The sequence below is a fragment of the Neovison vison genome, chromosome 13, assembly GCF_020171115.1.
Source record: "Neovison vison isolate M4711 chromosome 13, ASM_NN_V1, whole genome shotgun sequence".
Taxonomy (NCBI): Eukaryota; Metazoa; Chordata; class Mammalia; order Carnivora; family Mustelidae; genus Neogale; species Neogale vison.
The window spans coordinates 88,654,417-88,678,904 of record NC_058103.1 but is presented as its reverse complement, the minus strand read 5'-3'; the positions used below and the strand labels follow the sequence as shown (position 1 = coordinate 88,678,904).

At 36.6% G+C, this 24,488-nt stretch overlaps 2 protein-coding genes across 2 annotated transcripts in view; one reads left to right on the top strand and one right to left on the bottom strand.

Annotated features, from left to right (window-relative positions):
* Window positions 1-14,501, top strand: part of FAM98B (family with sequence similarity 98 member B) — a 36,633-nt gene extending 22,132 nt beyond the window's left edge. Inside the window, exons 7-8 of the mRNA XM_044231551.1 lie at window positions 10,041-10,208; window positions 12,463-14,501. Of these exons, the coding sequence (XP_044087486.1) occupies window positions 10,041-10,208; window positions 12,463-12,864 (570 nt within the window). The 3' untranslated portion in view covers window positions 12,865-14,501. The remainder of the gene's footprint in view (window positions 1-10,040; window positions 10,209-12,462) is intronic.
* Window positions 14,502-17,292: 2,791 nt separating this feature from the next.
* The window catches only part of RASGRP1 (RAS guanyl releasing protein 1), an 81,165-nt gene continuing 73,969 nt past the window's right edge, over window positions 17,293-24,488 (bottom strand). Inside the window, exon 17 of the mRNA XM_044231550.1 lies at window positions 17,293-18,650. Coding sequence (XP_044087485.1) covers window positions 18,516-18,650 — 135 coding nt within the window. The 3' untranslated portion in view covers window positions 17,293-18,515. The remainder of the gene's footprint in view (window positions 18,651-24,488) is intronic.

The window sequence follows — 24,488 nt, the reverse complement described above, 5'->3', positions numbered from 1 at the left end:
GGAGAGGGAGAAGCAGGCTTCCCGCAGGGCTCGATCCCAGGACCGTGGGATCATGACCAGTGCTGAAGGGTCATGACTGAGCCACCAGGCACCCCAAGATGAAAAATTTTAAAAAAGTTTTTGTCTCAAATTACCTGTTTCCTCCAGGGTAATTTTTTGTTCGTTTTTCTTAGTTTCTTTCTTTCTTTCTTTCTTTTTTTTTAAAGATTTGACAGGCAGAGATCACAAGTAGGCAGAGAGGCAGGCAGAGAGAGAGGGGGAAGCAGGCTCCCTGTTGAGTAGAGAGCGCGATTCCGGGCTCCATCCCAGGACCCTGGGACCACGACCTGAGCTGAAGGCAGAGGCTTTAACCCATTTAGCCACCCAGGTGCCCCTCGTAGTTTCTTTCTTATGGTAGTTTTCTTCAAATGCAGGACAGTTCTTGGTTGTTCCTATTTAAGAGCAAGACACTGAAAAACTCTGTTTGCTTTTTAGATTTCATATATGTGAAACCACACATACATGTGATTTCACATTTACGTGATTTCACATATGTGTTATATATATTTCATGTAAGTGAAATCATAGTGTGTTTCTCTTGGAGTGGCTTAATTCACTTAGCATTATACCCTCTAGATCCATCCAGGTTGTTACAAATGACAAGACTTATTTCTTTTATATAGCTGAATAATAATCCATTATTTGTGTGTATATATATATATATACACACACACACACACAGACAGCCTCCGCACATCTTTGGTATCTATTAATCTGTCAGTGTCCACTGAGATGTTAGGTTGCTTCCATATCTTAGCTATTGTAAATAATGCTACAATGAACATAGGAGTGCATAATCTTTTCAAATTAGTGTTTTTGTTTTCTTTGGGTAAGTACCCAGAATTGGTATTGCTGGATCAGTCCTATTTTAAATTTTTTAAGGACCCTGAATACTGTTTTCCACAGTGCCTACACAATTCATGTTTTGACCAATAGTACATGGGGGTTCCCTTTTCTCCATGTCCTTGCCAACACTTTTTGTTTTCTTGTGTTTTGATAATAGCTATTCTGACAGGTGTGAGGTGATATCTCATGGTGATGATTTGTATTTCCCTGATGATGAGTGATGTTGAGCATATTTTCATGTGTCTCTTGGCTGTCTGTATGTCTTTCAGGTCTTCTGCCCATTTTTTAATCTAACTTTTTTTGATACTGAGTTGTTTGTATGAGTACTTTATATCTTTATATCTAACGTTTTTTGGATGTTAAACCTTTATGGGTAACATCATTTGCATATTAACTTCTCATATTCAGTAGGTTGCTGTTTAGTTTTATTGGTTTTCCTTGCTGTGCCTAAGCTTTCTTATTTAATGTTGTTTCATTTGTTTATTTTATTTTTTTTGCTTTTACTGTCTCTGCCTGGGGAGACAGATTAAAAAACAAACAAACAAAAAAACCTGCTAAAACTGATCCCAAAGAGCTTACTGTTTTCTTTTAGGAATTTTATAGGTTCAGTTCTTATTTTAGATCTTTAATCCATTTTGAGTTTATTTTTATGGATGATGTAGGAAGGTAGTCCAGGTTCATTCTTTTGCATGTAGCTGTCCAGTTTTCCTAGCACCATTTATTGAAGAGACTGTCCTTTCCCCATTGTATATTCTTGCCTCCGTTGTTGTATGTTAATTGACCATATAAGCATGGGTTTATTTTTGGGCTTTCTATTAAGCTACGGTGATCTATTTGTCTGGTTTTTGTGCTAGTACCATACTATTTTGATTTCTATAGCTTGTGTATAGTTTATAATCAGGGAGTGTGATATGTCCAGCTTTGTTCTTTCTCACAATTGCTTTTGCTATTTGGTATCTTTTCTGGTTGCATATGAATTTTAGCATTATTTTAGTAGTAGTAGTCTGGTTCTGTGAAAAATGCCATTGGTGTTTTTATAGAGATTGCATTGAATCTCTAGATTGCTTTGAGTAGTGTGGACATTTTAAAAAAAATTATTTTTATTAACATATAATGTATTATTTGCCCCAGAGGTACAGGTCTGTTAATTGTCAGGCTTACACATTTCACAGCACTCAGCATAGCACATACCCTCCCCAATGGCCATAACCCAGCCGCCCTATCCCTACCCCGACCCTCACCCCCAAGCAACCCTTAGTTTGTTTTGTGAGATTAGGAGTCTCTTATGGTTTGTCTCCCTCCTGATCCCATCTTGCTTCATTTTTCCCTTCCCTACCCCCAACAACTCCCTGCCCTACTCTCAAATTCCTCATATCAGAGAGATCATATGATAATTGTCTTTCTCTGACTTATTTCGCTCAGTGTAATACCCTCTAGTTCCATCCATGTCATTGCAGATGGCAAGAGTTCCTTTCTTTTGATGGCTGCATAATATTCCATTGTGTATGTATTGAATAGTATGAACATTTTAACAATACTAATTCTTCTAATCCTTGAGTATGGTATATCTTTCCATTTATTTATATTGTCTTCAGTTTCTTTCATCATTGTCTTATAATTTTCATTGTACAGATCTTTTCATTCCTTAGTAAATTTATTCCTAGGTTTTGTTTTGTTTTTATGCAGTTATAAGTAAAATTATTTTCTTAATGACTCTTTCAGATAGTTATTAGTATATAGAAACACAACAGATTACTGTATATAAATTTTGTATCCTGCAACTTTACTGAATTCATTTATTAGTTTTAATAGGTTTTTTGGTGTAGTCCTTAGGGTTTTCTATATGCAATCTCCTGTCATCTACACATAATGACAGTTTTGCTTCTTACTTTCAGTTTGGATGGCCTTTTATTCCCCTTGCCTAATACCTGTGGCTAGCACGTCTAGTACAATGTTGAGTAACAGTAGCAAGAATTAGGCATCCTTGTTCTGTTCCTGATCCTAGAGGAAAAACTTTGAGCTTTTCACTGTTAAGTATGATGTTTACAGTGGGTTTGTCATATATGGCTTTTATTATGTTGAAGTACATTACCCATTTTGTTGAGAGTTTTTATCATTAATAAATGCTGAATTTTGTTAGATATTTTTTCTGCATCTATTGAGATGATAGATCATACAATTTTTTTTTTTTAAAGGTTTTATTTATTTGACAGAGAGAGCGAGAGCAGGAACAAGCAGGGGGAGTGGGAGAGGGAGAAGTAGGCCCCTGCGGAGCAGGGAGCCCGATTCTGGGCTCGATCCCAGGACCCCAGGATCATGACCCAAGCCGAAGGCAGACACTTAATGACTGAGCCACCCAGGCACCCCAGATCATACTATTTTTATCCTTCATGTCACTAATGTGGTATATCACGTTTGATTTGCAGATGTTAAACCAACTTGTATCTGTGGAATAAATCCCACTTGATTATGTATTTTTAATGTATTGTTGAATTCCTTTTGCGAATCATCTGTTGAGGACTTGATTCTATGTTTATTGGGGACATTGGCCTGTAATTTATTTTTGTTAGTGTGCTTGTCTGGTTTCAGGTGAACGGTGGCCTTTAAAAAGGAGTATGGAAGCATTCCGTCCTCTTCAATTTTATGGAATAGTAAGAGAAGGGTATTAATTCTTCTTTAAGTGTTTGGTAGAACTTAGAACTGTGACACTCTCTGGTCCTGGCCTTTTTTTTTGTTGGGAGTTTTTTGATGACTGATTGAATTTCATTGCTAATAATCAGTGTATTCATATTTTCTGTTTCTTCATGGTTCAGTCTTGGAAGATTGTATGTTTCTGGGAATTTATTAGTTTCTTTAAGTTGTCCAATTTATTGGCATGTAATTGTTTAGTAATAGTCTGTTATGACACTTTGTATTTTGGTACTATTGATTATAACTTCTCTTTCATTTCTAATTCCATTTGGGCTCTTTCTTTTTTTCCTGGATGAGTCTGACTAAAGGTTTGTCAGTTTTGTTTATCTTCAGAGAATCAATCAGTTCATTGTTTCATTGGTCTTTTCTTTCTTTCTTTTTTTAAGTCTGTAGTGCATTTATTTCTGTTCTGATCTATATTATTTCCTTTCTTCTTCTGGCTTTGGGCTTTGTTGTTGTTCTTTTTCTAGTTCCTTTAGGAGTAGCATATTTGAGATTTCTTTTGTTTTTTCAGGTAAGCCTGTATTGCCATGGACTTCCCTCTCAGAACAGCTTTTTTGCATCCCATAGATTTTGGAATGTTTCCATTTTCATCATCTCAGTATTTTAAAATTTTCTCTATGATTTCTTCATTGACTCTTTGGTTGTTTAATACATGTTGCTTGGTTTCCACCATTTTGTTTTTTCCAGTTTTCTTCTTGTAATTGATTTCTAGTTTGGTGCAGTTGTGGCTAGAAGAGATGGATGGTATGATTTCAGTCTTAAATTTATTGATACTTGTTTTGTGACTTAACATCTGTTCTATCCTGAGGAATGTTCCACATACCTTTGAAAAGAATATGTATTCTGATTTTTATGGAATGTTCTATGTATATTTTTTAAGTCCATTTGGTTTAATGTGTTTTTTAAGGCCAGTGTTTCCTTGTTGATTTTTCTGTTTGGATGATCTATTCATAGTTGTAAGTGAGATGTTGAAGTCCCCCACTATTACTGTATTGCTCTCAACTTCTCCTTTTATGTCTGTTAATTTGCTTTATATATCTAGGTGCTCCTGTGTTGGGTTCATAAATATTTACAATATTTACAAATGTTATGTCCTGTTGTTGGGTATCCCCCCCTTTTCGTTATGTAATACCCCGGTTTATCTTTCATTATGGTCTTTGTTTTTAAGATTTTTTATTTATGTATATGAGAGAGAGAGAGCAGCAGAGGGAGAAGCAGGCTCCTTGCTGAGCAGGGAGCCCGATATGGGGCTCAATCCCAGGATCCCATGATCATGACCTGAGCTGAAGGCAGATGCTGAGCCAACCAGGTGTCCCTGTTCTTTGTTTTAAAGTCTGTTTTGTCTGATACAAGTGTGGGTGTCCAGCTTTCTTTCCTTTTCCATTTGAATGTAATACCTTTTTTTATTCCATTATTTTTAGTCCCTGTGTATCTTTAGATCTGAAGTAAGTCTCTTATAGGCAGCATATAAATGGATCTTGTTCTTTTATCTGTTCAGCCATCCTGTGTGTTTTGACTGGAGTTTATTTTATTAACATTTTAAGTATTATTGATATGTGTATTGCCATTTTTGCCAGAATTGCCATTTTGTTAATTGTTTTCCGGTTATTTTTGTAGTTCTTCACTGTCTTGTCTTCTTGCCTTGCTCTCTTTCCTTGTAGTTTGATGCCCTTCTGTAGTCTTATGTTTAGCTTCTCTTTGCTTTATTTTTTGTGTATCGTAGGTTTTGGTTTGGTTACCATGAATTTTATATATAACAACCTGTGTGTATAATCGTCTGTTTTAAGTTGATGGTCACTTGGAGTGAGTTGATGAATGCATACTAAAAGCACTACATTTTTTATTTCCCATCCCCACCAACATTGTATATTTTTGGCATCATACAGTATATCACTTTATTTTATGTATCCTTAACAAATTGCTATAGTTATAGTTGATTTTACTACTTTTGTCTTTTAGCCTTCATACTAGCTTTATAAATGGTTGATCCACTACCTTAATTATATAATTGCCTTTACCAGTGAGATTTTTTTTCTTTTATATATTATTTCTAGTTATGGCTTTTCATTTCTGCTTAAAGAATCCTTTTAACATTTCTTATAAGATCTGTGTAGTGTTGATGAACTCTGTTAGCTTTAGTTTGTCTGGGAAATTCTTACCTCCCTGCTAATTCTGAATGATAACCCTGCTGGATATTCTTGGTTTTAAGTTTTCCTTTCAGCACATCGAATAGATCATGTCACTCCTTTCTGGTCTGCAAGAATTTTGCTGAAAAAAATCAGCTAATATACTTATGGGAGTTTCCTTGTATATAACTAGTTGTTTTTTCTCTTGTCTTTAAAGTTTTCTCCTTATCTTTAGCTTTTGATATTTTACTTATATGTTGTGGTATGGATCTCTTTGTTTGGAACTCTTACTGCTTCTTAGACCTGGGTGTCCCTTTCGTTCCCAGGTTAGGGAAGTTTACAGCCATTATTGTTTCAAATAAGTTTTTGCCTCTCTTTTTTCTCTTTTCTCCTCCTGGGACCCCTGTAATGCAAATATTGGTACATTTGATGCCTTGGAGTTCCCTTAAACAATCCTCATTTTATAAAAATTCTTTTTGCTTTTTGTGTTGTGAGCAGGTGATTTCCACTATCTCATCTTCCAGGTCACTCTCTGTTCTTCTCTTTTAATATGCTTTTGATTCCCTCCTGTCTTCTTTATTTCATTTATTGAGTGTTTCAGCTGTGATTGGTACAGTCTTACACTGTTGAAATTCTCACTTCACCTGTTTTTCTCCTGAGTTGATGAGGACCTTTATGCCCATTACTTTGAATTGTTTCAGATATATAACTTCTGTTTCATTAAGATCTTTTACTGGGTCTGTTTTTTTATTTCATATGGAATGTATTTCTCTGTTTCCTCATTTTGTCTGACTCTCTCTGTATGTATTAGGCAAATTGGCTGCCTCTCCCAGTCTTAAAGGACTTTGTGGCTTTGTGTAGATGATGTCCTGTGGGGTCCAGAAGTGCACTTCCTCCCGATCACCAGTGCCACCTGCTCAAGTGAGCTGTGTATGGGACTCCATTATTTATGGGACTCTGCCTGTGAATGAGGCTCTCAGTGGAGCACTGCCAGCATTAGCACATTAGATTGAGAGTTCCAAGATGACGCCTACAAGCATCAACACTAGCAAAGTAGAATGTGATCTCAAAACTGTCACATAACAGTGTTTCCGTCCCTAGAGTATATCTCAACAGTTGCTTGCCTCTCTGTGCCTGCCAGGCACCCCCAGGACTAGAGAGTGGACACGTTTACCCATGGTCTGGGTTCTTTTCCAACCTGTGTTTTATCTTTGGGTTCTGGGTTCAGTGAGCCCCTTAAGAACAGATTTTCTCTTCTGTGTAGCTTAGTGGTTTTCCTGGTTGTAATCTCTGTTTCCAAAGTCTAACTTTGGGGGGTTTATCTCTTTTGTGCCAGATATAATTCTTGGAGTGCCTCTGTTGAGCTCTAACCCTTCACTCCTCAGGGAGACATTCCATGTTTTTGAGATTCTTTCCCAACTGTGGATGGCTGTGCCTGGTGTGGGTTTTTTGGTTTTTTTTTCCCCTTGGTGAAAGGAGGTCTCCGCCACTCCTACTTCTCTTGATGCTGCCTCTTAGTTCCTCTTTGTGGAGGCTCTATTTATTCAGTTTTCAGAGCTTTTTCTGAGGGACTTACTCCGCATATATCTGTGTATCTGTGTATTTGTTTTGACCAGGGGAGGAGGTGAGTTTCGGGATCCTCTATGCCACTGTCTGAACCCTCCTCTGAGAAAAAAATTTTATCATGGTAATCGAATATCTATAAGGCAGAGTTGTAGACTGTCATTCATGTCTTTTCTCTCAATAAACATTTACTCAGCACCTCATATGTGTCAGGCATTATAATGTACCTGGTTCTGGATGAGCATTTCAGTATCCTATATGATCAGGTATAGAACATTTTTAGAAGATCTCTATATCCACCATATCTAATCAGCTTCTCAGATGGGGTAAGCCTGTTTGTGTTCTCCATGTGCACCAGGATAAATTCCAGAAATGTGTGTGTGTGTGTGTGTTCATGTCACTGGAGTGACTGTTGTATGCAAGATACCCAGATACTCTAAGATACTCTAAGAGCTATGAGTTAACAAAGAAGTAGATGACATGATTGGGGACCTCAAGAAATGGAATAAAGTTCAGATGTTTGGAAGATACCAATTTTATTCACCTCTGGTAACTTTAAATGGAGTTGCTTTATGTATTTGGTTCTCCAGTTTAATATGATAGAATTTTCTTTTTTTAAAGATTATTTATTTGAGAGAGAAGGAGAGTGTGCCTGTGACTGAGTGTGGGTGGGATGGAAGAGCAGAGGCAGAGGGAGAAGCAGACTCCTTGCTGAGCTGGGAGCCTGATACAGGCCTTGATCCCAGGACCTGAGATCATGACCTGAGCCAAAGGCAGGCACTTAAGTGGCTGAGCCACCCAGGTACCCCTTAACCTGATAGAATTTTAATGGGAAAAAGGAATTTGAGAATATAAGGAAAATTGCGAAATGCAGTGCATTAAAGGTGTCTTAACATGCTAACTTAGGATGTTTTCACTATTGTCCTTAAATTTACCCAGAAATCCAAAATGAGTTTTGGTATGTTGTTTTAACATTAAGAGGGACAGTTCATTCCAACACCATTTAAAACATTGTAGATGTGTTGACTCTTTCTTAGTCTTAAAGTTGGAAACTTTGAGAAAATATGCCTTTAGGCAATACCTTGATAATTATCTTCTCATCTTGGTCTTTTTTTCATCATGTTTAGGTCAAAAATTGTCTTTTTTGTTCTTTATTCCTTAGTCTGGATGATTTCTCAAAATTCTTCTTCTTAGGCTGTTTTAGGTCAGTTTTGTCCTCTCAGTTGATCCTTTCCAATTAATTATATGAATACATGCAATTATACACGAGTTTTCTTGTTAAATTTAATATATCGTTGTCATTTCACCCCATTTCATGTGTCTGAGATTGTTGAATGACTCGTAAAATATTGTTCTACAGCGTTCAAACTCTTTGTAGAATATTTTATCATATCAGTATACTGTATTGATACTGAGGTCTTCTTTAATTTTGTCTGACCCTCTAATGATATGCTCAGCAGTTAAATTTTTGTTCATGTCCATGATGTATTCTTAAAATGGAATTTCTTGATGAAACAGTATGTATAAATAGATTTTAATGTTTTGATGCATACTCTAGAATTGCCCTTTGGAAAGATTATATATGTTTATTAGTCTGATTTCTTCATTATTTTGCTAGTGTTGAGATAAGACTGAGTATAATTATATAGTTTACTTTTTTTCCCACTGTATTATGATCATTGTCCCGTACCTCTAAAGGTTTTAATATTCTTTTTAAAGTTAATTTTTAGGAAGCACCTGGGTGGCTCAGTCAGTTAAGCATCGACTTCGGCTCAGGTCATGATCCCGGGGTCCTGAGATCGAGTCCTATGTCCGGCTCCCTGCTCGTCTGGGAGCCTGCTTTTCCCTCTTCCTCTGCCTGCCTCTCCTCCACTTGTGCGTGTGCTCTCTCACTGTCTCTCTCTCTCTCAAATAAATAGAAAATCTTTTAAAAAAATAATTTTTAATTTTTTTTTGCAATAAAACTTGCCATCTTAAAGTGCACAGTTGGGTGGTTTTTGGTAAATTCACTATATTTTGGTAACCACTACTATTGTCTAATTCCAAAACATTTCCATCACCCTAAAAAGAAACATGTACTCATTAGCAGTCATTCCCAATACTCCCTGTCTCCCTTCCCTGACAACTACCACTGTGATCTGCTTCTTTTTTTCTGGATTACCTATTCTGACAGTTCATGTAAGTGGAATCATACAGTATGTGGCATTTTATGGCTGATAGCTTAGCATAATGCTTTCAAGGTTTATCCATTGTTACTGAATGTAGCAGTACTTCCTTTCAGTATCCTGTTTATGACTGCATTTTATTTTATCATATAATGATGCCATAACTTCTTATTTTAAACATTTTTTCCTGTATTAACTACTACTAGGAATATTAATGCATGTAACTTTTATTTGTAAATTGTAAGCTATATTCTTACGGTGGATTCAAGTTTTCTTTTTGTTTTTAAAAGCCTTACTAATGTTTCCTTCTTAAAGGTCCTATATGTGTTTTTGGTTAAAGCTATTTTTAAGTATTTTTTTGTTAGCTAGTATTGATGGAATCTTTTTTGTGTGTTATTTTTTAATGACTTGTTGTTGGTAATTATGTATTATTTGGCATCTGTTGGTCTGCTTTTTCATACAAATGATGAGATTTAAATGTTTTATTCTCTTCTGTTTCTTCTTGCGTTATCTCTTTATTCTTTCTTCTTTCTGAAAATGATGATTGCCATTGTTCTTTTATTGAAATGTTCTTTGGCTCTTTTTTCCTCTTTCTTTGGTTATTTAGGTAAAAACAGATGACATAGCAAGAATTTACCAGCCTAAGCGTTATGCTTTATCACCCAAGACAACGATTACACTGGCACATCTGCTTGCTGCTCGTGAAGATCTGTCCAAGATCATTAGAACAAGTAGTGGCTCCAGCCGAGAGAAGACGGCATGTGCCATTAATAAGGTTGGTTTTTCTTTCAGTATGGTGGAGAATGAATTTTTATCTTCATTTGATGTTTTTACTGATTTCAATCCATTTTTCTCTTACACCCTGGTAAACTTCTAGAACAGAAAGTGGCAAAATTATTTCAGTTCATCCAGGCTTAGTTATGTTTTGCTTGTGCATGTTCATTTGAATCTCCATGTTCATAAATCGAACCACAGTTTTATTTGAATTAGAGTAATTAAGAATTGATTTTATCAGTAACTTTAGCAGGAATTATTTGCCTTCTTTTCAAGAATGTATTTATTTTTTGTCAGTAAAAATCTGCAGTAGTTGTTTCAGGTACTGACAGGTTCCTTATATCCTTGGTGTAAAGGAAGAGTACATGCTTTGGAGACCTATAGGTCTGGATTCATATTCCAGTTCTGTCATTGACATAGACCTTGGGTAGGTTAGTGAATCTTTTGGAGGTTCCATTTTCTGAAGAAGAGTATAAATCCATTTCTCCAGCATTGCTTTAAAACAAGCTCAAAGAAATTGAATTTTTTACAACAGCAGCGATGGCAATAATCTAGATTTGTCAGTTTGATTGGCATGTGCTCTGTATTTAGAGCACTTTATGTATTTAGAGCAAAAAGAAGGGATTTGGGCAATTTTGAAACATTGTTACTCAGCAAAAAAAGTGTACTTGATAAAGTATATCTTGCTATTGGGGTGTTGGTATATAAAGTCGACTTGTTGATTATTGCTAAGTTAGTCACCAGGGTTTGTTCCTTCCTCTTCAATTTTAGATCAGCCTCCTCTGCCTTTTGAAACTATTCTGTCTTTAAATATGTTACTTAGTATCTTCTATCAGGTCATGATCTAGTCTGATGGGATTAAGAGTTCTACTTTAAGTGACATTGCCCATCTCTTTTCCAAGTTTATAATTTGTAGTCTATTTGAAGGCAGTTTTATCAGTTCTTGGAGCAGTGTCCCCATGTGGTCACCAACATAGCACCTTTGTTTTGTGGAGAGACCAATAAAAATAACCAGCAAGAAAAGCTATTTTTTTTTGCATTTGGTAATTAGGACATATTATTGGTGACTTGAAGAGAATGTTTGCATTCTTCCAACATTGCCCCACAGTAAGGATGTTGTACTTTTTGTCTTTAATTTATGACATAAATTACTAAAACATGGTTTTGATTAGAGGATCAATGGAAGTAGAATCAAACCGATTTGTAGGTCATTTTGGTTGAGGCAGTTACTGTTTTACCTTCTTTCCTGAAAGAGACGAGCAGGAAGCTGGTCTCCTAGCTTTCTTTGTTAGCACGGTCAGTCTGTATTTATGGGCATATCAAGTAGCCCCTTTCTACAGAAGGCTGGGGACTTAAAATCAAACTCTTCCTGGCTTATCCTTCAAGTATTGTGAAGCATGGTTAAAAGAGCCTATCGAGACTTTATTTTCTCTGATAATATAGTATCTAGTATCATCATTGAAAATTAGTGAGCTTAAGTTTCATAAGAAAGGAATAGTTCATTGAGAATCCCTGTATCTTTAGAGGGATACCTTGGATTATAGTCATACTCATCTCTAACATCTCATTAAATTCACATGTTACCATATATACTTAATACTTTTAAAATAACATGTGTTTAGGAATAGAGTTTTTTTTGGATAATCCATGACCAAATGAATGGCAGTGGAAAGTCCAGAGTTGTGTATAAATAGATACAAGGTTAATGAATATAGGGTATATAATTTATGTATATTTTGCTAAAAATGTTTTATTATGGTGGGTACTGCATTTGTTACAGAATTTGGAAACAAATTTGAGCAAGAAAAAATTAACAAGCCCTTAAGTTTCAGCAATATTCCCCAGATTTTTTTTTTAATTTTTAAAAAAATTTTATTTGTCAGAGAAAGCACAAGAGGGGGAGCAGCAGGCAGAGGGAGAAGCAGGCTCCTCACTGAGCAAGGAGGCCGGTATGGAATCAATCCCAGGACCCTGGGATCATGGCCTGAGCCGAAGGCAGATGCTTAACTGACTTGAGCCACCCAGGCTTCCCTTCCCTGGCTTGTTTAAAAGTAGTCCACACTGTGAGGAATTTGTCATACATTACATTTCTATTTTCAGTATTAATTCATGCTGTATGTCTGATGCTTTCATGTCCTTAAATATTTGGCTTCTGTTTCTTTATTAGAACAATAAGTTCAATATCACTTGAATCCTTTATATAAATTGTAAGTTCTAAAATATTAGAAACTGAAAGACAGTGTTTCTTCACACAGGTGTTGATGGGAAGGGTGCCTGACAGAGGAGGACGGCCAAATGAAATTGAACCACCACCCCCTGAAATGCCCCCTTGGCAAAAGAGACAAGATGGCGGCGGAAGGGGTGGTTGGGGTGGCGGAGGTGGTGGGGGTGGTCGAGGAGGTGGTGGGGGTGGAAGAGGTGGTTGGGGAGGTGGGGGAGGTTGGGGAGGTGGTGGAGGAGGAGGTGGTGGAGGAGGAGGGTGGGGAGGAAGCGGGGGAGGGGGTGGTAGAGGAGGAGGTTTCCAAGGCAGAGGAGATTATGGGGGGAGGGGAGATTATGGTGGAAGAGGAGGGGGCTATGGTGGAAGAGGGGGCTATGGTGGAAGAGGTTATGGAGATCCATATGGAGGAGGTGGCGGTGGATATAGAAGATATTAAAATCTACCAAAATTAGATAGCAGTGCTTACTTCTTGGCAGAGACATTAGCTATAGTGTTGTAGATAACATACTTGAATGTCATTTTTGAAGTAAATACCATGTTAGATTCCCTATACCATTCTTGAATTGGGTTAATCTGTAAGAGCATTGTTTTATACTACCATTTGATCTCTTAGAGTGATGATTTTTCCATATTCTGTGTACCCCTGAGCATGTCTTTTTAAAAAACAAAAAAATGAGTAAAAATTATTTTTAAAAATGTAAATATTTATTACCATCATACTTGGAAAATGGAAAGTATTTTATTGTCATGATTGAATTTAGATTGTTACCTGTATTTTATTCAGGTTTGAAACATAAATTACCCAACTTGTAATGGAAAGGAATATAGACTATTGCCTCATCTGTATTCCTGTGGCTGTGTTTTGTATTTGATTATTATACTTTATGAAATAGGGAACGGGACTGATCTAATAGTTGTGTTCCACAGATAGCTGTCATGACCTGTTTGTTCTTTTATAGGCAGCAATTCCTCTGACCAGGGTTTCTGTTAAAGGTCCATTAACTGAAGCTTAAGCCTGCTTTTTGCTATGCATATTTGATTTATTTTCCAGGTGGATTTGAAATCTGTGATTTTGTTTAAGAAAGCAAAGTTAAAGACCTAGGTCAGAATTACTCTAAAGGGATGAGGACAAATAATAATTTTACATGGTGGTGTAAAAAATATTTGTCATATAAACCCGTCTCTTCATCATTTGTGCCATCACCTTAGGTGTTTGAATATTAAAAGCAGGCTGAGCTACATTGCTCAGGATTAGGGCAGTAATTGCCAGTGTCAGTCCATCAGAGGTAGGATCTCGGCATCCCTTGGAAATTCTGATTCATAAGCTCAATTTGGGAAACAGAGTCAGGGAATGGTTACATGTGATTTGGTGGTTGGAGCAGGTTTGGAGATCAAGAGTTGTGAATTTGAATCATGGCACTAACCCAGGGGGTACTGTGGGCTGAAATGACCATAGTTCTCAAGGATTGATTTGTCCTCATTTGTCAAATGAGGAATGGTGACACTTGCACTCTTCTCAGATCGTTTCATAAAGACTTGAGTACAAGTACCAGTTATTGAGGGCTTGTTTGAAGTGGGCCAAGTAACACATTTTTCTCTTAGTATAGAGAGTTAGATAAGGTAGTTACACACACTTTTTCATTCCCACTGTAAAATGTGTATCCCAGTGTGGGCTCTTGGTTGACCTGTGCAAAACAACTTTTTGTGATCTAGCAAACTCAACAGATAGAAAGATGTTTACCAGTGGACACATGGTATTTGATATTTGGCAGTTTCATTGTTGTTGTTTTGTTTTGCTTTATAAAGTAAACCCTGTAGTGAAATCTAAAATAATGTTAAAACTTTAAATATTGTGTATATACTGCAGTCTTTGCCATGTATTTTTCAAGCTAACTCTTTAAAGGAATTTGTTCAGGATAGGAAAACAAACTTTAGATTATTTGTAAAATAGATTTTAAAAATGTGTTTATATTTAATGAAGATACTTAATTTCATTTGTGATAGTTGGGAAAAAAAGGATTCTTTTCAATAGCTATGAACTCTGAAAAATAAATAATTTTTAAAAGTATGTAATCAAAGACTACTGGAGTATAGTTGCTGATATAGAAGGGGTTTACAACTGCTTTCGTCACTAAAGGTTTGTGGTAAACAATGGCAGAAACATTAATTTATCCATTTTTGTAAGATTTCCTTGTAACTTCATAGGAGTGCTGTTGAGTTACCCACTATACTCACTGTAAATCTTACCTGATTTAGCATTCCTGGAATCCTATTGGAGCTGGAACCACTCCTATTTACATATTCCTATAAACTTCACTCAAATAAAAAACAGGGTGATCTAGACCCTAATATCTTATTCTTCCCTGGAAGGTAGGATTTTCATGATACTCTTTTTTAAGAAGAATTTGTTTTGTAGAAGAGTGTGCTGAGCAGTATCTAGACTAGCAGTAGGCAGTTAGGGGCTTTGATATCAACAGCCATAATGTGAAAATGTTTTATAAACTGACTGCAGTACAAATGCAGAGTATGATGAATGGTACTTTACAGTTTCCTACAATCTAAACCTTTTTATGGGCCTCCTCTTCATTCCTTTTTGCCTGGATCTCAGTTTCATTTTTCCCCTATTACCTCATTCATCTACCCCCCCCCCTCCTTTTTTTCCTCCCTGCCTTAGTCTAGCCTTTGGTATCTTAATAGCACCTACAGACATGACTTAACTGAGAAATTCTGGATTAAAGTAACTAACCTCTTACCTGGACCTTATAAAGAATATGTGTCCCCATCCATTTTACACATAGCTCTCAGTAGAAGAAGGTACCAGGTGTTTTCTTTGAACCTATGGCCTTGTGTTCTGTAGATTAGGGAAACCTTGGTTCACTAAAGAGAAAAAAACCTTTCAAACAAGAATGCTTAATTACCTATATTTATATCAAGAGAAGGTATGATGACCCAAAAAAGATTTGTGACCAGGGAATCTTCTGAGCAATGAGATTATACCTTATAAGGAGCACAGGATAGATTAATTTGGGATGGAATCTGGGGATGGAAGAAAGGAGGCAGTTAACTCTCTCCTTCAGTGTCAGGTTGTCAGTGTGACTTAATTTGTATGAAGTGTTAGGAATTGCCAAAATGATAAATACACCCACATCTGAATGTACCAGAATGCATTTCATAATGGAATTTGAATGATTGAATTTACCCCCACTCCTCCTTGGTCAGGTTTAACAAAAGTTGGCTGGGATTAAGAGGAAGTCATAGCTACCTCTTAATCACTCTAGGTAGTCATGAACACAAATGAATTGCTCTGGGTGGTCTACACTGGACTGAACTGTATTTCAGTGAGCCAATTTCACGTACAACTTCAAAGTTCTAAATTTGCTAGTTTTCTTAGAACTGTTGAATTAAAGACGAAAGCCACAGAAAGACAACCTTACATTTGTCTCCATTCTTAAGTATTTATAGGCTTAATATTTGGAGATTGCTGTAAGTCCTTATGCAGTAAGAAAGGAAAAGGTTAAAAATTTCTGTACTCTTACTTCATGTTATAAGAAGGTTTAGAATAACTTAAATGAATAATTAGTTGCTTTGCTTTTCCTTCCAGGAAAACCCAGTTTGGTTAATAGAATAGGGAAGTGGTGTCAGCTTGGATTTTAGTAAAAATTCCGGAGAAGCTTCTACATATTCATGAACTAGAAGAAACACAAGACAGCTATGTGGTAGGGATCCTAATGTCTTTTATCATATAAATATTACACAAAGAAAGCTTACATTATGTATTAAAAAAAACCCTTTACAATCTGTACACTTGTTTTTTCCTTGCATTTCTTTTACATTATAATCCTTAGACAGAAATTCACAAATGGTCAGTAAAAAGGCAAGTCATTTACCAAAGAAAATGAGAAGTGATGTTGCTGTTGACAAAACAAGATTTGTCCTTGTTTTGATGGATAAATATAGCACAAACTTATTTCAAGTCAAGTCCGTGTAAGACAGAAAAATGTGTATCCTAGGCTTGACAAACAATTTTTTTTACAGATTATTTCTGTAGATACTACTAATCCCATGTAGCTAGTGCAAATATTAACTTACACGCTATTCATCTTTTGCCCTTGCTGGACTGCAAAAAGTTGTGATAAAACTATTGCTTTCTGTCCATTTCAGTGGTAAATTCTGGAGTGCTTGAGACCCTCTAGCCATATTAATTTAACTGATTAAGGGAGCTCTGACCTTTGGAATTCTAGAATTATAGATTATGTACACAGGAGTTAACCTGAGGTCTGTATTTTGGATGGAGGGTAAGGAGAATGAAAAAATTTGTGTCACATGTCTATGTTTATAAAGAAGTTGTGCTGTACCACCTTTGGTCTGTATCAGAGGAAAAGAATAATAATGAACATGAATTTTAGAGATTATCATAAATTCACATTTGCTACTTAATATGGACAAAGTACATCTTAACTTGTATACCAGGTGATGGACCTAAGTAGCCTGCTATGGGGATTTCTGAGTTTGGTTAGGAAAGGGTAAATTTGTGTGTAAAGTAATTCTTTAAAACACTAACTGAAAGCTACTCACTAGTTTTGTCACTAAAGCTCAGTACAAGGAAGTATGCAAATGGAAACTGGTCTTTCATCAAAGAAACTTTTCTCAAATGATCTGACTCCTCCAAGGAAGTTACACTGTATATATACTTTGTATTCTGAATAAGATTTGGTGTTGCTGGCTTTAGGTTTCAACCTTTTAATTGTTGAGATTATGTTCTTGGCAGTTGGTCAACTTGCATATGAATTTCAAGTCTGCTTGGTACCAAGTTTTCCAAGTATGGAAGGTAAGTTCCGCTTAAAAAGAAAATGATTATATGAACTTTTTAGAGAAATCAAGAGTGTGATAAATTTTATAGATCGGCAGTTTGTAAACAGTTGTCCAGACAACTAATTGAGCCCGTTTATCCTTAACCTTCATTAATAAAAAAACTCCTAGGACTCTTAATTGTAATTTTGCTTAACAGTACATTTTACATTGTGAGCAATTTATGTATCCTGTAACAAGCTAACTTTATATTTGTGGATTGGTGTAAATGACAAAGTTGTTTAATTCATTTCCATATTTTATAAAGGAAGAAACAAAATTCCAAGTCATATGCATGCTTGATATTATATACACATAATATATACACATATACACGCTCTCAGGTCTTATTGAAGCCTCTCATCCAACTAGCTTATTTCTAAATAATATTAATAGTGAAGACAGTACAGCACAAAATCAGTTCAAAATAGTTACTTCAAAGAAAAAAGATAAAGATGGCACATGAAAAGTTAATCGGACTCTTTCAAAAAGCCGTAAATTCCTAATTCTATCCAGTGTAGATATACAAGGACAAATACCATGTTGGCAGTAAAAATAGCTACCTGGTCAGTCATGTATTAGGTGGTATTAGCTATGTTTCCAGGTTTTTAGTTTGCCTACTTATGACTGTGAGACTAAAACTGTGAGATATCCTCATGTGAGTATGAGCCTAGTGAGGAAGGAAGGCTAATTGATTAGATATCTGAGGTAGTGAAGTGGGAACCAGATTTGAAAAAAAAATGCTGGAATACAGAGGAAGTGAATCTCTTTTGGGAACGTGAGTATCTTCCCATTGTAAGCAAGTGTTGGATGGAACAAAATAAATCCTTCAGTTCAAAGAAAACCCACAGAAGGAAGCGAATTGATTTTCCAGGGATTTTAGTTCTGAAGAAATAGTAGTAGCTACACAGGCCACGTAGGAGAAACAACCTTGTCAGAAATCTTGGTCATGTATTTATCAAGCTATTGGTATTAGTCCCAGGGGAAAAAAAAGTTTATGGTGTGAATGGCAAAAATTCTGCTTTCTTCAGCTTTCCTACCCATTGATTCACTGACTGAAGACAGTTCCACTCATTAGGAGTGTTCTAAGTAAAAAAAGGGTAACTTGCTTTTCTGTTTTAAAGTACCCTTTTTATATAACTGGTTGATCTAAGGTTCCCCAGGTGTTTGTGTTACTCATTTTACTTAAGAGATCTCTTGATACATTCCTCTACACATTGTGATCCTTCAGTTTCCGGGCTAAGAACAGTCACTGTGATCCATTTGAGCTAAGACATGATTTTTGCTTGCAAGTTGGAGGGTTTCTATTTTCTTCTGTGCATATTTCAGTTGGATCTTTAGAGCATCATTATCTGCTTTCAGGGTATTTATTTCCTAAAGGGAAGGAGATGAGGTATGTTAATAAAGCAGCAATGAATAGCAAATCAGTTGCAATATTGGAAGTACTACACTTGATTGGCATTTTCTGTTCACTGTGGCTGAGAATTAAAAACTATTTTTAAGACATTTATTTTGCTCTGAATAGAAAATAACAAGTTAAATATCAAGTGAGCATGTGCAAACAGCAGTTAGTTTTTGTTATCCTATCAAAGATGGCTAGCAGGCAGAATAAACCATGAGAGGGGGATACAAAACCTTCGAATGCTGTATAGCAAGAGACCTAAAACTTGGCAGAAATGGAGTCTTTGGTCAGTTCTGAGATATGAAAATAGTGACTCAGAATACTGTCATAAATACTATAGTTCTTTTAGTCTTCAGTCCCCCCACCCAAATCACTGAAAACTAATGGACTCCTTTGATAAAGAATTTTATCCTACCCCCTAAACTGGGATTTAATTATCTAATTTTCTGAGCAGTTGACTTCCAGGCTATTGCGGTTTTTAAACTGAATTATGTCTAACCTATGACATAGTATAAATTTAAGATGTACAGCATGTTACTGTGGTATGTTGTAATACTGCCATTGTAAAGACAATTAACACCTTTCATTGTTATATTATCCTTTTTAATAATTGGAATAATTTAAGTTCTGGACTCAGCAGGTTTGAGGATGATAATTCAGTATGATCTACATTCATTGTACCATGCATCATATCTTTCAGGCTTATTTACCACTTGTAAGTTGGTACCGTTAAACAAAGTCTGTACTTCCTGTCTTTCCCCTGGTAACTACCACTTTATTTTTTATTTTCATTTTTTAAAGGTCTTATTTGAGAGAAAGAGAATGAGCGAGAGAGAACACAAGCTGCGGGAAAGGGCAGAGAGAGAGGGTGAAACAGCCTCCCTGCCGAGCAGGGAGCCTGATGCAGGACTCCATCCCAGGATTTGGGGTTCGTGACTTGAGCTGACGGCAGAGGCTTAACCAACTGAGCCACCCAGGTGCCCTGTAACTACCATCTTAATCTGTTTTTGTAAGTTTGGCTTTTTAAAATTCCATATATAAGTGATGTCATACAATACGTGTCTTGCTCTGCCTTGTTTCACTTCGCATAATGTGTTTGAGGTCCATCCATGTTGTTGCAAATTCCCTTCTCATGGCTGAATGATACTCCATTGTGTGTATGTGTGTGTATATATACATTTTCGTTGTCCATTCATTGATGAGGTATGGACACTTGGGTTGTTTCCATATTTTGGCTATTGTAAATAATGCTGCAGTGAACATGGGAGTGTATCTGTATTTTTGAGTTAGTATTTTTATGTTCTTCAGCTAAATACCCAGAAGTGGAACTGCTGGATAATATGATAGTTCTGCTTTTAATATTTGAGGAACCTCCATGCTGTGTCCCATAGTGGCTGCACCAGTTTGCATTTTCACCAACAGGGCACAGGGTTTCCCTTTTCAGCACATCCTAGCAAGCACTTGCTCTCTTGTTTTTTTGATGCTAACGATTCTAACACGTGTGAGTTGATAGTTCATTGCGTTTTGATTTGCATTTCCTTGATTAGCGGTACCGAGCATCTTTTTTATATACCTGTTGGCCATTTGTATGTGTTCGTTAGAAAAATATCTCTTTACTCTTCTGTCCATTTTAAAATCAGACTTTGTTGCCATTAAGTTGTATGAATTCTTTACATAATTTGGTTATAACCCTTAATCCGGTTTATGGTTTGCAAAAATTTTCTTCTATTCTGTATATTTCTTTTTTGTTGTGTTAATTCTTTTGCTGTGCAAAACCTTTTAAGTTTGATTTAGTCTCTTGGTTGAAGAGACCATCCATTCCACCTTGGGTGCTCTTGGTACCCTTATATTAGCTCACTGTATAAGCAAGGTGTGATTCTGCACTCTCTATTCTTCCATTGGCCTTTGTGTTAGTTTTTGTCTGAGTACTGTACTGATTTTATTACCGTAGCTTTGAGTATACTTTGAAATCAGGAAGTCTGATATCTTTACCTGTGTTCTTTTGTGGTTCCACACAGACTTTAGGGTTGCTTTTTTCCCATTTCTATAAAAGAATGCCATTGGTATTTTAATAGAGATTGCATTAAATCTGTAGATGGCCTTGGGAAGTATGGACATTATAACAATTCTTTGGGTCATGAACATGAGATATCTTTTCATTTGTTTCTTTCACTTCTTTGGTCAAATATATTCCCAGTATTTCATTGCTTTTGGTGCTACTGTGAATAGGATTGTTCTGTTTCTTTTTCAGATATTTCATCCTTAGTGTGTAGAAATGCAGCTGATTTCTGTATGTTGATTTGGTAGCCTGCAGCTATACCTAAATTTTTGATTGGTTCAAACAGTGTTTTGGTTGTTTTGGCAATTTTATATATGCAGACTCATCATCTGTAGATACTTCTTTCCTGATTTGGATGCTGTTTCTTTGTCTTGCTTAATCACTCTAGCTAAGATTTCTAGTAATGTGTTGAGTAAGAGTGATGAGAGTAAGCCTCCTTATGTCTAGTTTCTGATCTTGAGAAAAAGTTTTAACTTTTTTTCCCACTAAGCATATTATTAGCTATGGGTTTGTTGTTTCGGGCCCATATTATGTGGAAGTATGTTCCTTCTATATCCAATCTGTTTTTTTGTTTTTTTATTTTAAAGGGTGTTGTATTTGGGGCACCTGGGTGGCTCAGTGGGTTAAGCCTCTGCCTTAGGCTCAGGTCATGATCTCAGGGTCCTGGGATCGAGCCCCACATCAGGCTCTCTGGTTGGCAGGGAGTCTGCTTCCCTTCCTCTCTCTTTCTGCCTGCCTCTCTGCCCTTGTGATCTCTCTGTCAAATAAATAAAATCTTTAAAAAAAAAAAAAAAGAAAAAGGTGTTGTATTTTGTCAAATGCCTTTTCTGCCTCTATTGTGATGATCATGTGTTTTTCTTTTGTTTTACTAATGTGATGTATTACATTTATTGAGTTGTGTATATTTGTTTATGCTTGCATCCAAGGGATAAATCACACTTGGTCATGGTATATAATGAGGTTCCCTCACTATATATTGTATATCTTGGAAGTGTTCCCTCCTCAATTTTTTGGAAGAGTTTGAGAAGGATTGGCATTAATTCTTCTTTGACTGTTTGGTAGATTGCACCAGTGAAGCCCAATGTTGGTTGCATATATGTTACAACCGTTATATCTTGCTGATGTAGTATGTTGATGTATCGAGCCTTTTACCATTATATAAAGACCTTGTCTCTTGTTAACATTTGTGGCTTTAAATCTGTTTGACATAAATATGGCTATGCTCCATTTTCTTTGGACTTCTATTTGCATGGAATATCCTCTTCCATACCTTTACTTTGAGCCAGTACGTGGCTTGAGAGTCGAAATGAGTTTCCTGTGGCAGCACAGAATTGGTCTTTTTTTAATCCATCCAGCCGCTCTGTGCCTTCTGACTGGTGAAACCAATCCTTTTTTTTTTTTTTTTAGCATGATTACTGTTATGTAAGGACATACCACTGCCATCTTATTCATCTTACTTGCCTTCTGGTTGTTTTATATCTCCTTTGTCCCTCTGTTTCTGCTTACCCTTGTAAAGTGTGATTTTCCATAGTGAGTTGAGCCTCCTAAAAATTTTTACTTCATTTTAACTAACATATATTGTGTTGTTAGTTTTAGAGGTAGAATTTAGTGCTTCATCAGTTGCATACAAGACCCAGTGCTCCTTACATCCAGTGCTCTCAAGGCCCATCACTCACTCACTTCAACCCTCCTCGCCTCCAACAACTGTCTGTTTCCTATAGTTAAGGGTCTCTAATGGTTTGCCTCCCTCTCTGTTTTCCTTATTTTTCCTTCCCTTTCCCTATGCCCATGTGTTTTCTTAAAATTCCACGCAGGAGTGAAATCATATGGTATTTGTCTTTTTCTGACTGACTTTGCTTAGCGTAGTATCTTCTAGTTCCATCTACCTCATTGCAAATGGCAAGATTTCATTCTTTTTGCTTTGTGATTATCATGCGGCTTACATGTAAAACATCTCATAATTAAAATAGTCCTTTTTATCTTGAAACTTTATAGGTGACCAAAGATAAAGTGCTGTCTCCACTCTTTTATTCCTTCCCATATATATATATTTAAAGATTTTATTTATTTGTCAGAGATCACAAGTAGGCAGAGAGGCAGGGGCCAGCGGGGCGGGGCGGGGCGGGGGGGGGGCGGTGCAGGCTCCCTGCTGAGCAGAGAGCCTGATGCGGGGCTCTATCCCTGGACCCTGGGATCATGACCTGAGCTGAAGGCAGAAGGCTTTAACCCACTGAGCCACCCAGGTGCCCCCCCCTTTTATATTTTTGACATTACAATTTATCTTTTTATGCTGTGAATTCATTGAGAAATTATAGTAGCTGTAGTTACCTTTTAATGTTCCTTTCCTAAGGCCTTTCTCCTATAATTAAGAGGTTGAACACCTCATTCTAATATAGCTAGCTTTCTGATTCTGCTTGTTTCTTATCATTGCTGGTGTATTGTGTACTTTTATTAGCGTTTATGTCACTATTTAGCATGTTTTCATTTCAGCTTGAAGAACTACTTTCAGCATTTCATGCAAGGCAGGTCTAGCAGTGGTGAGCGCTTTCAGTTTTTGTCTGAGAAAGCCTTTATTTCACATTCATATCTCAAAGGTGACTATTGGATGACGTACTCTGAGCTGGCAGTTTTAATACTTTGTCATTTCACTCTCTCATGGCCTATAGAATTTCTGCTGAGAAACCTGCTGAGAGCTAATGGGGTTCCTTCATAGTTTTCCTTTTTTTCCCCAATTTTTAAAATCCTTTCTCATTGGCTTTTGACAATTGCATTATAATCGGGTGGCACCTGGGTGGCTCAGTCGGTTGAGCATCTGCTTTCAGCTCAGATCATGATCCCAGGGTTCCTGGGGTTGAACCGTGCTTTGGGCTCCCTGCTCCTTAGGGAACCCGTTTCTCCCTCTGCCCTTCTGCACCATTCATGCTCTTTCTCGTTCTTTCGCTCAAATAAAATCTTCAAAAGTAACAATAACTGGATGGTCCATTAGTTTCCTGGACTTGTGTATGCTCCAATTTCTTCTCCAGATTTGGGAAATTCTAAGCTATTATTTCTCTAAATATGCTTTCTGCTCCTTTTTCCTTCTATCTTTTCCATCATAATGATAGCTCTTATAGGGTTTCTTCACTTTTTTAAAATCCTTTTTTTTTTTTTTTGCCTCTTCACAGTCATTTCTAAGTTGCTAGTTCCTTCCTTGATCTGCCTTATTTCCTAAACTTTCTAGTACATTCTTTATCTTACTGAATTCATCTCTAGAATTTGGTTCTTTAAAAATTTCAGTCTTTTTGACAAAGAACTCCTTCTGTTCATTAATTTTATTCCTTAGTTCACTGAATTACCTGAGTGTTTCTTGTAGCTTGTTGAATCTCTTCATAACAGCTATTTTGCATTTATCAGTTAGACCCCAATATTCTATGCCTTTGAGTTTGGTTGCTGAAATTCTTTTCTGTGATACGTGAGTTTCCATAGTGTCCCATGAAATGTGCCTTTGCCATCATATTTGAAGTAGCATACACCTCTCTAAGTTGTTTACTTTGTTACCATTCGGCAGACTGGCAGTTAAAGTTCTTTTAGTTTTCATAGGGTGGCCACATAATATAGCTAAGTTTTGGGTTTGTTTTTACCTTAGCTGGCTCTGGTGCTGCACTGGGGAGTGTGCATTAAAAAAGCTGGTGTCTAGAGTGCTGGCGGCACTCATGCTATGCGGCTGCCCATAGCATGATAGGGGGATCCTCAAGTGGGGGTACTCCCGGAG